General features: G+C 38.1%; 1 protein-coding gene across 1 annotated transcript in view; it reads right to left on the bottom strand.

Annotated features, from left to right (window-relative positions):
* The window catches only part of EFCC1 (EF-hand and coiled-coil domain containing 1), a 77,039-nt gene that overhangs the window by 17,540 nt on the left and 43,186 nt on the right, over positions 1-16,313 (bottom strand). Inside the window, 4 exon segments of the mRNA XM_070735771.1 lie at positions 7,583-7,626; positions 7,629-7,741; positions 8,766-8,901; positions 15,709-15,851. Coding sequence (XP_070591872.1) covers positions 7,583-7,626; positions 7,629-7,741; positions 8,766-8,901; positions 15,709-15,851 — 436 coding nt within the window.

The following is a 16,313-nucleotide window of genomic DNA, read 5'->3' as shown; positions in this document are numbered from 1 at the left end:
GGGCGAGCAGGCCCCGCCCGGACCAATCAGGGCCATGGCCAATCAGGCCCTGATCTCCCGAGCGAAGTCTCGCATCGCGAGACTTCGCCCGGGATCCAAAATGGCGGCCGCCATGAGGGACCGTGTCTCCCGGTCCCTCCAGCAAAGCCTGCCTGCCGGGTAAGTCCGGCGCTGCCCTTATCCCAGGCATGTTTAAATTCAGTTACTGTGGATTTATCTACCACGTCTGCTGGAAGTTTGTTCCAAGGATCTACTACTCTTTCAGTAAAACAACGTGAGAAAATATTATTTTACTGAAAGAGTAGCAGATCCTTGGAACAAACTTCCAGCAGACGTGGTAGATAAATCCACAGTAACTGAATTTAAACATGCCTGGGATAAACATATATCCATCCTAAGATAAAATACAGAAAATAGTATAAGGGCAGACTAGATGGACCATGAGGTCTTTTTCTGCCGTCAGACTTCTATGTTTCTATGTTTCTATGTGATCATATCATAAGCTGATGATGTAAAACTCTTCAACACCATGGACAACACAGCTATTCTTCAAAAAGACCTTGACTTTGTCTCAGATTGGTCTAACACCTGGCAACTTCAAATATCAACCAATAAGTGCTCTGTCCTCCACATCAGCAAAAAGAATCCGAACCTCATATATAAACTGAATAAACAAAATCTCACAGATAACCCCCATATAGTAAAAGACCTTGGAATGCTAATATCAAATGACTTAAGTCCCAAAGCCCACTGCAACAATATCGCCAAAAGGCTTCTAGAGTTGTCAACCTGATCCTACATAGGTTCTGCTCCAGCAATTTCATATTACTCACCAGAGCTTACAAAACTTTCGCCAGACCCATCCTCAAATGCAGCTCATCTGTCTGGAACCATATCACATCTCTGACATCAACACCCTCAAAAATGTCCAAAGATACTTCACCAAAAGAGCCCTTCACTCCTCCACTCGAAACAGAATACCCTATGAAACTAGACTTACAATCCTGGGTCTAGAAAGCTTAGAACTACAATGACTTAAACACGATCTAAATATTGCCCACAAGATCATATGCTGCATATGTCCTGCCTGTCAACAACTACTTCAGCTTCAAACCACAATAACACAAGAGCATGCAAACTTAACATTGACCGCTCCAAACTTGACTGTAAAAAATATGACTTTAGCAATCGAGTTGTTGAAGGGTGGAACACATTACCAGACTCCGTAGTATCAACCCCCAACATTTCCCCCTTAGACAATTGACCTCAACAGGTTCTTAAGAGGTCAGTAAGGGACGTGTATAAGTGCAGTAGTGTGCCTTTTGTTCACTGTCCAACTGTCTCTCCTATATATCATATATCTTTTCTTCCATTCATATATCTTTTCTTCTATTCTCCATTGACATATTTTATTCTTATATATTTTCTTCTATCCTTCCCTTGGCATATATTACTACATGTCTATTCTCTTTTACCTCCATTGTGCATTGGACAAAACAAACAAACAAACTGTGGTAGATGCCTCAGAAGTCTATCTTCAAATTAATTTTACTAAATGGAATGTGTCAGTGAAAAATATAGTCAGCAGGGTGTATACACAGATATGTGGTTTTTTTCCTATTTTATTGATATCTTGCTGACTACTTGATGTAGTTAGGATCAGCTGGGGATTCTAAATGCTGCGATTCCAAATATATTTTCTACATGCACATATAATTTCCAAGGAAAGCAATATACACAAAATTGCCTGCTACCATTAATTCTATTTCACAGCTTCATTGCGCCTATAAATCCGGAGTTCTCACTGAAGCCATAATAAAATATCTCTCCTTCAACCATGACTGTTTCAGAATAACCTTATTAAATGCAGACCAACTGCAGTTCTATGAAAACCCCTTGATTACTTCAAATGTATCATTTGATGTGTCACAATCCAAGGCTATTCTCTGCCAGAACAGAATGCAATACACAGAGTAACAGATGTAGGTTATAGAAAAGAAGATTCCAACTGAACGTTAGAAAAAAAAATTCCTGTCACTGTTGTGGTTGGCTCTGGCCCAGCTCCTGCCCCAGGGAATGAGGAGGTGGATACAGGGGAAACTTCAACATGTCACAGGCCTATGTTATTGCCGACAGAATCAGTTCAGAGTTTAGTTTCCTTGGACGAAGAAGAAGGTGGGAGTGACTCAGCAGAGGAGGGCTTGGCACACAGCCAAGGCAGTCAATCTTCCTTATCTTCTATTGCTTCAGATGATGACATTTTGGACCCACGCAAGCACAGAATTATGCGTAGAAGAGACCAAGTAAGAACATATTACAGGAAATAAGGGAGGCCACCTGTGTTTGGGTGGGGCTCCAGTAATTACGGCTGCTGCTATAAATAGCAGCATGTAGGTTTGGCCATTGTGGAAGAATATCTGTTCGCAGTTCGTCAGGAATCTTGTGTGCTGGACTTTGTTGCTTTTTCACACCTTTGAAACCAAAGCAGAGCATTGCGTGTCTCACTTCGTTGGAAGAAGAAAGGGTGTGAAGTTTCTTCACAGCTGCTGGCTAAGTACTTAATGACTGCTTAAGGGAAATTGTACAGACTACCCGGTTGTTTTGGGAAGAGTGCTCTTTGCAATACAAAAAGAGTGCTTAGTTTATTTTGACTTTTGTGATAAAGAACATTGTTTTGAATTTTCAAACGTGTGTGTGTCTGAAATTTGTACCCTTGAATTTTCGGGAGGCTCCTATCAGAGAGCCCGGCAGAACAGTCACTAAGAACAGTTTGAATATACAGTAAAACCAATCATTCAGAGAGGAAGGGGACTTTTATTTTGACCAAGGTGTGGCTGGCAAGCCATTTGTCAGGGATCCTTTGATTTGGATCACTCAATATATAAAAGGTCCCTTTCAACCCTATTATTCTATTAAGCAGAAGAGGTAATACAGTATTTGCTTCAGTTTGTTTGCATGCCCAAGTAATTATGACTGAAATATTGGTTACAAATAGTGCATATATAGTGCATTCCTGTCAAACAGACAACAAGTGGTTAAAATAGGAAGTACCATATCTACCCCTGTCCCTGTGAAAAGCGGTGTCCCCCAAGGTAGTGTACTGGGACCAACAGTCTTCATCCTCTACGTCAAAGACCTTTGCGATCACATATCTAGCAACTGCATTCTCTTCGCCAACGACAACACTGCCGATAACACAGCTATTCTCCAACAAGACCTAGACTCTGTCTCTGATTGGTCTAACACCTGGCAGCTCCAAATCTCAACCAGCAAATGCTCTGTCCTTGCAGATAACCCCCACTCAGTAAAAGACCTCGGAATACTAATATCAAATGACCTAAGTTCCAAAGTCCACTGCAACAACATCGCCAAAAAGGCTTTAAGTGTAGTCAACCTAGCTCATCTGTTTAGAACCCATGCCGCATCTTGGACATTAACAAAATTGAAAATGTCCAAAAATACTTCACCAGAAGAGCCCTTAACTCCTCCACTCGAAACAGAATACCCTACGAATCAAGACTTACAATCCTGGATTTTGAAATCTTAGAACTACGACGCCTCAAACACGATCTAAGTATTGCCCACAAGATTATATGCTGCAACGCCCTGCCTGTCAATGATTACTTCAGCTTCAACCTCAACAACATAAGAGCACGCAACAGATTCAAGCTTAATATTAACCGCGCCAAACTTGACTGTAAAAAATATGACTTTAGCAATCGAGTTGGTGAAGCGTGGAACTCATTACCGGACTCTGTAGTGTCATCCCATAACCCCCAACACTTTACCCTTAGACTATCTATGGTTGACCTCACCAGGTTTTTAAGAGGTCAGCAAGGGGCGTACATAAGTGCATCAGAGTGCCTACCATCCCCTATCCTATAGGCTCTCCTATATCTCCTATATCTTCTCTACTATCTCTTCTATCCATTATATCTCTCCTATCTCTTTTATCTCTTATATTTTCTGCTATTCTCTCTAGTTGTATTTTACTCCTATATTTCTCTTCTATACTCTCTTTGATACATTCTACTCATATATATCCTCTATAACCTTCATTGTGTATTATTGTGTATTGGACAAAACAAATAAATAAAATAAATATGATTGATGCAATATCATCCTTAAGCATACAGACAAATATTTCTTTGTTTGAAAATTCTTACTCCGGTGATTCTAATATGTTTTCTTTGTCACAAACATATAAAATACATTCAATATTATGGTTTAATGTCACAAGACAGATGCAATTCTTAAGTTTCATTTGACAAAATGATTTATAAATTGGTGGCCTTTAGGGTGGAAAGTTGGAGCATTGTTGTGTGGTGAAATCGCTGACTGAAGGAGATGGGGTCCTTAGAAACATAGAAGTCTGACGGCAGAAAAAGACCTCATGGTCCATCTAATCTGCCCTTATACTATTTTCTGTATTTTATCTTAGGATGGATATATGTTTATCCCAGGCATGTTTAAATTCAGTTACTGTGGATTTATCTACCACGTCTGCTGGAAGTTTGTTCCAAGGATCTACTACTCTTTTAGTAAAATAATATTTTCTCATGTTGCTTTTGATCTTTCCCCCAACTAACTTCAGATTGTGTCCCCTTGTTCTTGTGTTCACTTTCCTATTAAAAACACTTCCCTCCTGGACCTTATTTAACCCTTTAACATATTTAAATGTTTCGATCATGTCCCCCCTTTTCCTTCTGTCCTCCAGACTATACAGATTGAGTTCATTAAGTCTTTCCTGATACGTTTTATGCTTAAGACCTTCCACCATTGTTGTAGCCCGTCCTTCTTGGGAGAGTAAAAAGATATTCCAACTCACTCTGATAAACAAATAATTCCCTCAACACTGTCAACACTCTCCTAAGTCTGCACTACTATTAATCTTCTCATTGTTCCCATCACCGATCTCCTCCCACAAATGACTGCATGAATGTGACTTTGTTACTTGAATCCTTAAAATTTATATTGACTGATTTCCTAATATGATTTGATTGCTAATTTGTATCTGGACTAATATTATGTGTTGTACCTTATGATTCTTGATGAACTTGTCTTTTCTTTTATGTAGACAGAGAGCATATGCACCAAGACGAATTCCTTGTGTGTCCAATCATACTTGGCCAATAAAATTCTATTCTATTCTATTACTTTAACATTCCAGAACTAAGTATAATATATTTGAATTGGCTAAATGACAGCATCAGCTGAAAGTTAATTCAGTTCTCTAATTCTAAAATAAAGTCATCTTCTAACTTCCAGATAAATCTGCCATATGTTAAGATGACATAGTCTCCCTAATGATTAAATATGTTATTTAAGTGCCTATATTCATAGTCCTTTTTGTAACCAAAAAAAGCACACAAATAATTGCTTGCTCTTGTCAATCATAACATTACCACCATCTGATCAGCCGCCTGGTTTAGACATTCATTTTCTTTCTTGAGACAACACTAGGGTAGTTTATTTTCACTACAATTCAACATCTTGTTCCTGTCTTCCCGGCTAGCAACATTCTTGTAATCATCAGCATTGGCTTCCTTACAACACACACGTAAGTAAGACGGAAATGTATCAGTTGGATTATTGCAATATTATTCCAGAATGTTCTATTTCTTTCTGTCTATTTTTTCTTTGTTAGATAAACAAGTGCAACAAGAAAATTTTCAGCATGTATCTCATGATTTTAAACTCATTGCATATCTGTATTTCGCCCCAAGAACAAATCCAGTGAAGAAATCCTGCAAAAGGTTCCCATGAGCTTATTACATTGGGTTTGAACGCAGCCTCAATTATTTATACTATAATGAACACTATAAATGTGCTGCAATTAATGTATAGGCTGCTATTTTCCAACTTTAAAACTCTTTTGGATATGCAGTAACACTACAGGCTGGTTTTCAATGTGCTACATTAACATTAAGTTTAAACCAATACCTTGTCTACATTAAGATTATTTAAATCCTGATAAAAGCTGTTCTATTGTTCATGTATCTATACACTAGAAAATGACTGTTTACAGATATTTTCTTATACAGATAAGCCACATGATTTGGTCAATGAATAAGTATATTCCAGCAAAAGTCAGATAACTATTCCACAAGCAACAATATGTAATTCTGGGCTTAGGTTTAGAGTTTACTAATGGTTATTTCAATATATCATTTGTTATCTGACACCTTCATTAAAATTTATTTGCAAAATAGTTCTCTAACCGCAGCTCTTTATTGAAATACACTTAAAAAGGAAACAAAGCAAATGGTTCTTTTTCATCTTCTAGCTTTTGTAAGAACATAGGAGATGAAAAAGATTGGATCAATTATTGATTCTTTCAGGTGTCCATTATTCTTGACTTGCCTGGAGTTGAAATGACTTCTAGTTTGCTTCTTTTTATATACTTCTTTCACCCACCCTCCTTGTCTTTCGCAAATTACTTAAGACCCACCTGTATCGCCAGGCATGGGGGAATTGAGACATCTCCCCCAGGCTTATATAGTTTTATGTATGGTATGGTTGTGTTGTTTGGTTTTTAAATGATGGGTTTTTAGATGCTTTAAAAAAAAATAGATTTGTTACATTGTCATATTGTTGTTATTATTGTTGTGAGCCACCCCAAGTCTCCGGAGAGGGGCGGCATACAAATCTAATAAATTATTATTTTTATTATTCTAAGACTTGGGCCTGCCATGCCACTTAAATGCAGAATTCGCTTGAAATACTCATGTTTAAGGAAGTTAGTGTATCTATTCAGCTCTCAGTAGTTCAGAGATCTAGAGATGTTTAGAAGGTATTTCTAGAAAGGTAAAAAGGTCTACCACTTGGCAAATGAAATAATTTCCAATTCTTGGAAATAATATGAATTCAGGACATGAACTATGCTTCATAATGGCATAGAATAGATAAAATACTAAAGAAAGGAAAGGAAGGTCTAAAGTAGAAATTGGGAAGTTGCTAATTCCACTCATATACTAGTTTTCCATTTTTAGAATTATTAACAGCGTACTGTAAATTGGAAGAGGTGGAATTTGTAATGGAAGAATGGAACAGAGCTGCTCTTTCGATGAAATATATTTATCTCCATTTATGTAGAAACATACATTTGCAATAAATATACAGTATAAACCACAACACTAGTGTGGTATAAGACCAAGCTAGGTAACTATCCCCATCTAGATGCTCAGATAAATATCATGCTACCCTTCACAATATCAACTGGAGATGATTAATTGTTGTGATCTGATGACATGTTCCCATACTTTAACAGAACACAATTTTTAGAGACTTGTTGACCAAGAAATAGTACATAGATGCACTGTATAAAGAGTCCATGGAATTATGCACTGCAATTAAAGAATTGCATAAGGGCTTTCAAAGGATAAAAGCTGAACGCTATCATAGCTGATTCTTCTTGTTCTGATTGAAATGTGCAGCTGCTATCAATGAAAGTGTATTTTGATCAAATTTAAGCAGGTCTGATAAGAAAAAGAAATTCTGAAATATGCAGCCCTTGTAATAAATAGCCTACAAATCGGAAATAACGTATTTCCTGAAAGGACAGAATATAAAATGAATTTACCTCTTCCATATTTATTTCCAGAGCTTTCTCTTCCTGCCCTTTCATTCTTCTTTCAATTTTGAGAGTTGTTGGACTAATTCCACAAGCGAATTTTCATGGCCACAGCTACTGAGGCTTCCAAAGGATGACTGCAGCTGCTTCAACGTTGTGTCATCACATCTAGAGAGAGAGAAATTCTGGTCACTGTTTTTCTCCATCCTAGTAGTCTAATGATATGCAACATTAAGATGTTAGGATGTCAAACTTCCTAATATGGACGGCTATATAAATTGGTTTAATGAATAAATCACTTCCAAAATTTTGCCAAGGAAGTTGTAGAGAAAGTCACCTGCAGTCAACAATGATTTGAAGGCACAAGCATTAAAAAGGGACAATTACTAATAAATCTTACATATGCCTACTCCATACAGGTAAGTGTTCTCCAAACAACAGTAATTGGGACCAGCAAGTCTGCTGCTAAGTGACATGATTATAAAGTGTGACGTCATGTTGACTTACAACAGCATTTACTGTTGTTAGGTGTGTCCTATGCATTTGTAATATCTTGTGGTCATTTGATTGACACCTGTGACATACACACACACCCAGCCAGCTTCCCCATTGACTTTGCTTTTCTGAAGTTGAAGTTAATAAATGATGATCACATGACTACAGGGGCTGCAATTGTTGTGATTGCAAGCTGGTTGTCAAGCACCCAAATCACAATCATATGACCACAGATATACTGCGATGGCCACAACTAGAAGTAATTCCCCCATTCATCACTGTTCTAATTTTAGCAGTGGCTGAACAAGTGGTGGCTGAACAAGAACTATCTTGATTTTGGTGTGTGGGGGGGGAGATCAGAAGCAACATGAGAAAATATTATTTTACAGAAAGAGTAGTAGATGCTTGAAACAAACTTTCAGCAGACATGGCTGGTAAATCCACAGTAACTGAATTTAAACATGCCTGGGATAAACATATATCCACCCTAAGATAAAATACAGAAAATAGAATAAGGGCAGACTAAATGTCTTTTTCTGCCATCAATCTATGTTTCTAACTATCTGCATAATCATATTACACATTCCAAAGCTGGTCTAGCTATAATGTTTTTGCTATCTCACACAACAGCATTTTCAGAAAAAAACAGTCAAAACGAAAGTTGCAAGTATGACTTCACATAGACACTCAGACATACCCGCTATTGCAACAAGGGAATCTAGCTAAAAGTTTCTTTACTTCAGCCATCTGGGATTGCTTGTCACCTATCCATTTCTCTTCCTCTTCATCCGATGCAGCCTGGCCTTCCACAGAACGAAACATCTGATCTTCCACTGGAAATAAAGAACAATAACCAAATAAGACTATTCACTATTGCCATCATATTCAAGTAGCATTTTTTAATCTATTGTTTAAGAAAAACGCAATTTTTGGAAGAGTAAATTCAAATACAGTGGTACCTCGGTACTTGAACGCTTCCTTTCTCATACATTTCGGATAACGAACAAAATTTTCGGCAAAAATTTGCTTCGGTATCTGAACAAAAATTTAGATACCGAACAGCCAGAGAAAATTTTGTTCATTATCCGAAATGTAATCCCGGCAGCTTCAGGGGGCTGAGGAGCTCTCTAAGAGCTCCAAGCTGCAGGAAAGGTGGGGGCTGCTGCAATCTTGGCAGCTTCTGGGGGCTCCTTTCCTCATTGCTTCCTTTTATTACCTGTAAGCAGCTTCAAAAACTTTCTCCTTCCCTGTGGCTGCAACAGCGGCGGCTTCCCTTCCAGTAGCAAGAGCGCCGGGAAGTCACGTAATGAAGGGAAGCTGCTGGAGCGGCAGCAACTGCTGAGATGGCTCCAGCAGCTTCCCTTCATCACGTGATGTTCCCGGCGCTCTTGCTACTGGAAGGGAAGCCGCCGCTGTTGCAGCCACAGGGAAGGAGAAAGTTTTTGAAGCTGCTTACAGGTAATAAAAGGAAGCAATGAGGAAAGGAGCCCCCCAAAACTGCCGGGATTGCAGCAGCCCCCACCTTTCCTGCAGCTTGGAGTAGCGAATTTATTTATCCCATTGGAAATAAAGAAAATAGATTTAATTTGTTCCCAGCGAGTTAACAGGGGCTGGGAACCAATTAAATCCATTTCCATTATTTCCTATGGGATAAATAAATTTGGTACTCGACCAAATCGGTTCTCGACCACACTTCTGGAACGAATTGTGGTCGAGTACCGAGGTACCACTGTACTATAGTAATTCATTACCAAACAAAAAAGGATCTCCTTCTTCATCAACTGCTATCTTAAATAGACAACTGCTATCATATATCATGAGTTCTCAAACCCGTGGCCTATGGCCCAGTTCTGGGCCATGGAAACAATAGGACAGTGTGCATTTATCCACGTGCACAAATCTGCCCCTTATTCCCACTTCCACCACAGCCATTTCCAATGATCCAGGAAGCCAGAAAGTACCATATATATTTGCAGAGGAACTGACAATTCTAGGTGCTACAACAGACACACACACCAAAATTAGGTTCATCTTATCTGTAGATGGAGTTACGTATCTGTGAGCATGTATAGTAACACCTTTTTTAAAGAACACATATATCATGTATATACCGTATTTGCATATAGGTTGAACTGTGGATAATCCGGCTCTTGAATTTGAACCAAAATATGATGAAAATGTGGATCAACAACAGGTGGCATGTCTTTCATAGTATTTGGACGTATGTCATATGCCATTTTTCTACCACAAATTGAAATAAAGAATAATCCCAAGAATATGTTAATTAGTTGTAAGTGATTTTTTTTTCAGCAGGCACATTTCCATATGATAAACTGCAACCTTACTTATTGAAGATCCTATCCACTGCTCTGCACCATTTCTAGATTTCTCTCCTTCTTTTTGAAATATATTTGCCTGACTTTTTATGTGATCATTAGTAACTCAACCTTTGAGCTAGTCCTCCTCATAATCAGGCAAATTAGGGATAGATCACTCTATGTCTAATTATGTAATTTATAATTCACATTTATGCTTGTGTTCTATGGCTGTAGAATTTAGGTTTGGGTAATATAAACCCCAAATCTCTGTATTATCTTTGAATGCATGTCTTGCAGAATATCTATGTTTGATCCTCTATAAAGAGGTAAGTTCCCTTTCTTAAGGAGAATAACCTTTATCGATAGAAGGAGAACAATTGTTAGAGGTATATACAGTGTTCCCTCGATTTTCGCGGGAGATGCGTTCCGAGACTGCCCGCGAAAGTTTAATTTCCGCGAAGTAGAGATGCGGAAGTAAATACACCATTTTTGGCTATGGACAGTATCACAAGCCTTCCCTTAACACTTTAAACCCCTAAATTACCATTTCCCATTCCCTTAACAACCATTTACTCACCATTATTACTGGTACTCACCATTGAATAAGACAATTAATGATCCTGATATTTATAAACATAATTATTTATTAACAATATTTTTTGTGTGTGTGATTTATTTGCAAAAATTATTAGTTTGGCGATGACGTATGATGTCATTAGGCAGGAAAAACCATGGTATAGAAAAAAACCCGCGAAGTATTTTTTAATTAATATTTTTTGAAAAACTGGTATAGGCTATTCGTGAAGTTCAAACCCGCGAAAATTGAGGGAACACTGTATAGTCTCTTTATTAGAAAGATGCCGCCACTTGAGTTCTTTTACCCTCTTTTCATGCGCAAAGTATTCTGTGCATGCGCAGAGGGTAAAAGGACCCAACTGGCGGCATCCAGCTGGGTGGGCGGAGCCTCGTGCTCCCTTCGTGACTGGCTCTCCAAGTACTGACAGGCACAAGTGAACCGGGAGCATTTCACCCCTGGTTTCAACATAAGGTGGAGCAAAGGAGAGAAGGTAGAGGCAGTTTGGTATGGTGGCTAAGGCATCAGGTTAAACCAGGAGTTCCCAATCTTAGTAACTTCAGCTTCAACCACTACAACACAAGAGCACACAACAGATTCAAGCTTAATATTAATTGCTCCAAACTTGACTGTAAAAAATACGACTTTGGTAATCGAGGTGTCAAAGCGTGGAACTCATTATGGGACTCCGTAGTGTCATCCCCTAACCTCCAACATTTTACCCTTAGACTATCCACGGTTGACCTCTCCAGATTCCTAAAAGGTCAATAAGGGGCGTGCATAAGCGCACTAGCGTGACTTCCGTCCCCTGTCCTATTGTCTCTTCTATATATCCTATATCTTCTCTTCAATCCCTATATCTTTTCTTCTATTCTCTCATTGATATATTTTATTCCTATATTTTCTCTCCTATTATTTCTTTGATATATTTTGTATCCTCTATAACCTTCATTGTGTATTATTGTGTTTTGGACAAAACAAACAAACAAACAAACAAATAACAAACAAACAAATTTTGAGGCACGTGAACTTCTAGAAATTCTGGGAATTGAAGTTCATGTGTCTTAAAGTTGCCAAGATTGGGAATCTTTGGACTATGATAGAAACCGGGACACTGTGAGTTTTAGTTCTGCCTTAGGCACAAAGCCAGATCAGTCACTTTCTCTCAGCCCTAGGAAGAAATCAATGTTGAACCAGTTATGAAATCTTTCCAAAGGAAACTGTGGAGACTTAATGCCACCACCACCACCCCACACACAAAAGAAAAGGTTGAGCTTTTCAATCTTTTGGTGAAAATGGCGAATCAAAAGCAAAGTTAGGAAAAGATTTGATATAAGGATGCAAGGATAATGGTGACAAGATCTTGAGGGGGCTATCTCATGTTGTTTTCCTACCAGCTGTTTATGGCACGTAGGCAGAGAAAAGAGGATTTATTTTAGCATTAATATCATGTACTTGAAACACTCACACAGAGAAAATGAAGTGCTTTAGGCTAAGGCAGTCTTTTCAATCAGATTTCCAGAGTACATTTGCAAGAGAGAGCAATATTGGTTGAATAATTCAGACAACTGTCTGTTTTATTAACACAAATTTCTTCACAAACTGCATTTGTAAAGACTGCTGCTAGCTATTATTCACACATTTGTTGCAAGCAGCTATTTTGCAAGCGGAGGTGTCAGTTTTTTCTGTTAATCACTGTTATGTGGTACTAGGAGTATAAAACACAGCCTTTTAAAAAAGACTTCTGCTCAAGCTGGTTGATTGTTTTCTTCCAATGTCTTTGTAAAATAAAGTCTCTCTCTTTCACTGGAAGATTGTATTTTATTTTTTTAAAAGGTGGCTCTTCCTTCTGAGGCATTGCCTCTTGAATCAGAAGATGTGTTATTTTGTGTTGGCTCCCTTTTAGGTATTTGAGAAGAGAGTGAACAATGCTAGCAAGAAATACAATTTGCAAGCAGGTCTTATTGCTCTACGAATATTGTTGCTTCTAACGCTATGAACGCTTTCCATTTGGTCCAGCAGAGGGCACTGTGGTAAAACCCTAAATAAAGAAAATGCTCATTAGATGACAAACTTAGCAAAGAATGTCTTGTGAACAAAGTTGTCCTTTTCTTCTACAATAACAAAACTGGGGCGGGTGTGTGTGGGTATGTGTGCGGAATGTTAGCTCTAATTAAGTGAAGTAGACAATCCACTGTTAGTAAAATGCTTATTTCCCAGCATTAGTTCAAACGCATGGTTGCCTCATATATCCATGTTCTTTGTATAAGCTTTCAACTTCAAGGCTTTCCTTTGAACATAATCATTTGTCCCAAATGATTAATTAATAAGCAGATGCTGTATCTACCCAGCTGTAAGAATCACAGTCACTGCAGGATTTGTGCAATATATTAAGAAGCAAACAATAGGGGATGGAGGGTGTGTGTGTAATATTATCTCTTTTAAAATGTTGCTTTTGCACAAGCTTTGGACCTAGTTTAAACCACATCAAACCTTAAGTTTAAATTTGGTGGTTATTTGATGCAACAGCAGAGATAATGCTTCTGGATTCTGTCAGTTATAACTGTCTGGTTTGGTTCTGCAACCCAACAAGACCGACACAGACTTCAGAGGATAATCAGAACTGCAGAAAAAACAATTGCTGCCAACCTGCCTTCCATTGAGGACCTGTATACTGCACGAGTCGAAAAGAGGGCGGGGAAAATATTTACTGACCCCTCACATCCTGGACACAAATTGTTTCAACTCCTACCCTCAAAACGTCACTACAGAGCACGGCACACCAAGACAACTAGACACAAACAGTTTTTTCATGAACGCCATCACTCTACTAAACAAATAATTCCCTCAACACTGTCAAACTTTTTAGTAAGTCTGCACTTCTATTTCTACTAGTTTTTTCCATCATTCCTATCATCCTTTTCCTCCCACTTAGGACTGTATGACTGTAACATGTTGCTTGTATCATAAAATTTTTAATTAATATTGTTTTCTCATTGCTTATTTGATCCCTATGACAGTCATTAAGTGTTGTACACATGATTCTTGACAAATCTATATTTTCTTTTATGTACACTGAGAGCATATGCACCAAGATAAATTCCTTGTGTGTCCAATCACACTTGGCCAATAAAGAATTATATTCAGTTCTAATCTGTTCTGTTCTATTACACTGCTGCTGTTGGGGTACATAGATGCACACATCTGAAACCAAAGACAAGCCTTTAAAGAAGTGAATTATATAAGATCAAAGCTCCCTGTGAAGTGATAGGAAGTGCATACAAGTACACATAAGGAAGTAGGGGGATTACCCTATATTTCCCCCCATTTTTGCTTGTGGTCTTATAAAGAAAACTTCTGTCATATGCTCCTTTTGGATGTTTGTTAGAAGCATGTATTCATTCATTCATGTATTCATTCATGTATTCATTCATGTATTCATTCATGTATTCATTCATGTATTCATTCATGTATTCATTCAATTTTTATGCCGCCCTTCTCCTTAAACTCAGGCTGGCTTACAACATGTTAGCAATAGTACTTTTTAACAGAGCCAGCCTATTGCCCCCACAATCCGGGTCCTCATTTTACCCACCTCGGAAGGATGGAAGGCTGAGTCAACCTTGAGCCGGTGATGAGATTTGAACCACTGACCTTCAGATCTACAGTCAGCTTCAGTGGCCTGCAGTACAGCACTCTACCTGCTGCGCCACCCTGGCTCTTTGGTTTGCGGTGTTTACGTAAGATTAAATGTACAGAAATGATTAACCAATTATCCTTACTCACTTAAATCTGACCATTTTTAAAGCCGGAACACAATGGAAGATACCCTGGTCCCTTTAAGAGACCCAGGTAAAACTTTTCCATTTAAATTCAGTTGATGGCTTGTGCTCAACAGCTCTTTTAAAAAAATTATTATCCTGCAATGGCTGATCCACCTTTACAGGCAATTCTATGAAGGCAAAAGAAAGCAAAACTGCTGTGCCTTTTTGATTTGTGATTAAAAAAGAAAAAAATATATCCAAAAGCTATTTTTATATCTTTCTAGTTCTGCTACAAAGAGAAGATTAAATGAATCTGAATATATGAATTAAAATTAGCCTTGCAGTGTGTGCTATCCTATTAGAAAGTCTTATCACATTGTTGTGTTTATAGTATTGGCTGAAGCACCATATGTTCAATGCTATAAAATCCTTTCAAAGGGGGGAAAAGTCAGCTTCTATAATAAAGTTTTCCATAATAGCATGAGACAATTTAAAAACATAGTCAACATATTCTTGAGACTCTTGAGGGGTTGGTGGACATTATTTGTATCACCAATTACCCTCTTTGAATCCTCTCCCTTGATGTTTAGAGGTTTCTTTTCCACTAAAGTGCTCTGTAATAAGAGCTGAAACATAGAAACATAGAAGACTGACGGCAGAAAAAGACCTCATGATCCATCTAGTCTGCCCTTAATACTATTTCCTGTATTTTTATCTTAGGATGGATATATGTTTATCCCAGGCATGTTTAAATTCAGTTACTGTGGATTTACCAACCACGTCTGCTGGAAGTTTGTTCCAAGGATCTACTACTCTTTCAGTAAAATAATATTTTCTCATGTTGCTTTTGATCTTTCCCCCAACTAACTTCAGATTGTGTCCCCTTGTTCTTGTGTTCACTTTCCTATTAAAAACACTTCCCTCCTGAACCTTATTTAACCCTTTGACACGTTTAAATATGAAGATTTTTTATTCCCTTCCTACCATTTTCCAATACTCCTGCACCACCAGTTGGTGAACGTCTATCTTGCTGTGCAAGTGATAAGCTATCTTGTCCTTCCCGAGGTACATTTGTCTTCTGTTCCGAGTTGCTTTGTGAAGAAACTGGGCACTTTAAGACTTCTGATCTAAAAAATAAAATAGACAAACCAATTATGAATAAACCAAATAGCAAGAAATCCAAATCAAGGACAATAACAATTTAAGTTTGGCCTATTTTTTTTTTTACCATCAAGTGACTTCACTTTCATTAACAATGCTATTTAAAGACTTGGAGTAGAAGTCTCTTCCATCCCTGTGATTTTATAGTTTGTGTTAGGACTCTGTCCATAACTGTTGGGTTGGCAATATATTGGCTGCAGGTGCTGCAGACTGCCACAAAGCTAGAGTTTATAGCTTATTTCTCTGAGTCACCCTCTGTTTCACTTTGTCTTGCTACTCACTGTTAACTTAGCTCTGCAATCTCTCTGTATTGTAGTTAAGTATAAAATAATATAAAGCCCTTCATGGCATCGGACCAGAATATTTACAGGACCGCCTTCTGCCGCACGAATCCCAGCAACCAGTTAGGTCTCACAGAGTTAGCCTTC

Source organism: Erythrolamprus reginae, chromosome 2 (assembly GCF_031021105.1).
Source record: "Erythrolamprus reginae isolate rEryReg1 chromosome 2, rEryReg1.hap1, whole genome shotgun sequence".
NCBI lineage: Eukaryota > Metazoa > Chordata > Lepidosauria > Squamata > Dipsadidae > Erythrolamprus > Erythrolamprus reginae.
Note: the sequence above shows the minus strand (reverse complement) of the source record. Positions and strands in the feature narration are given on the sequence as shown.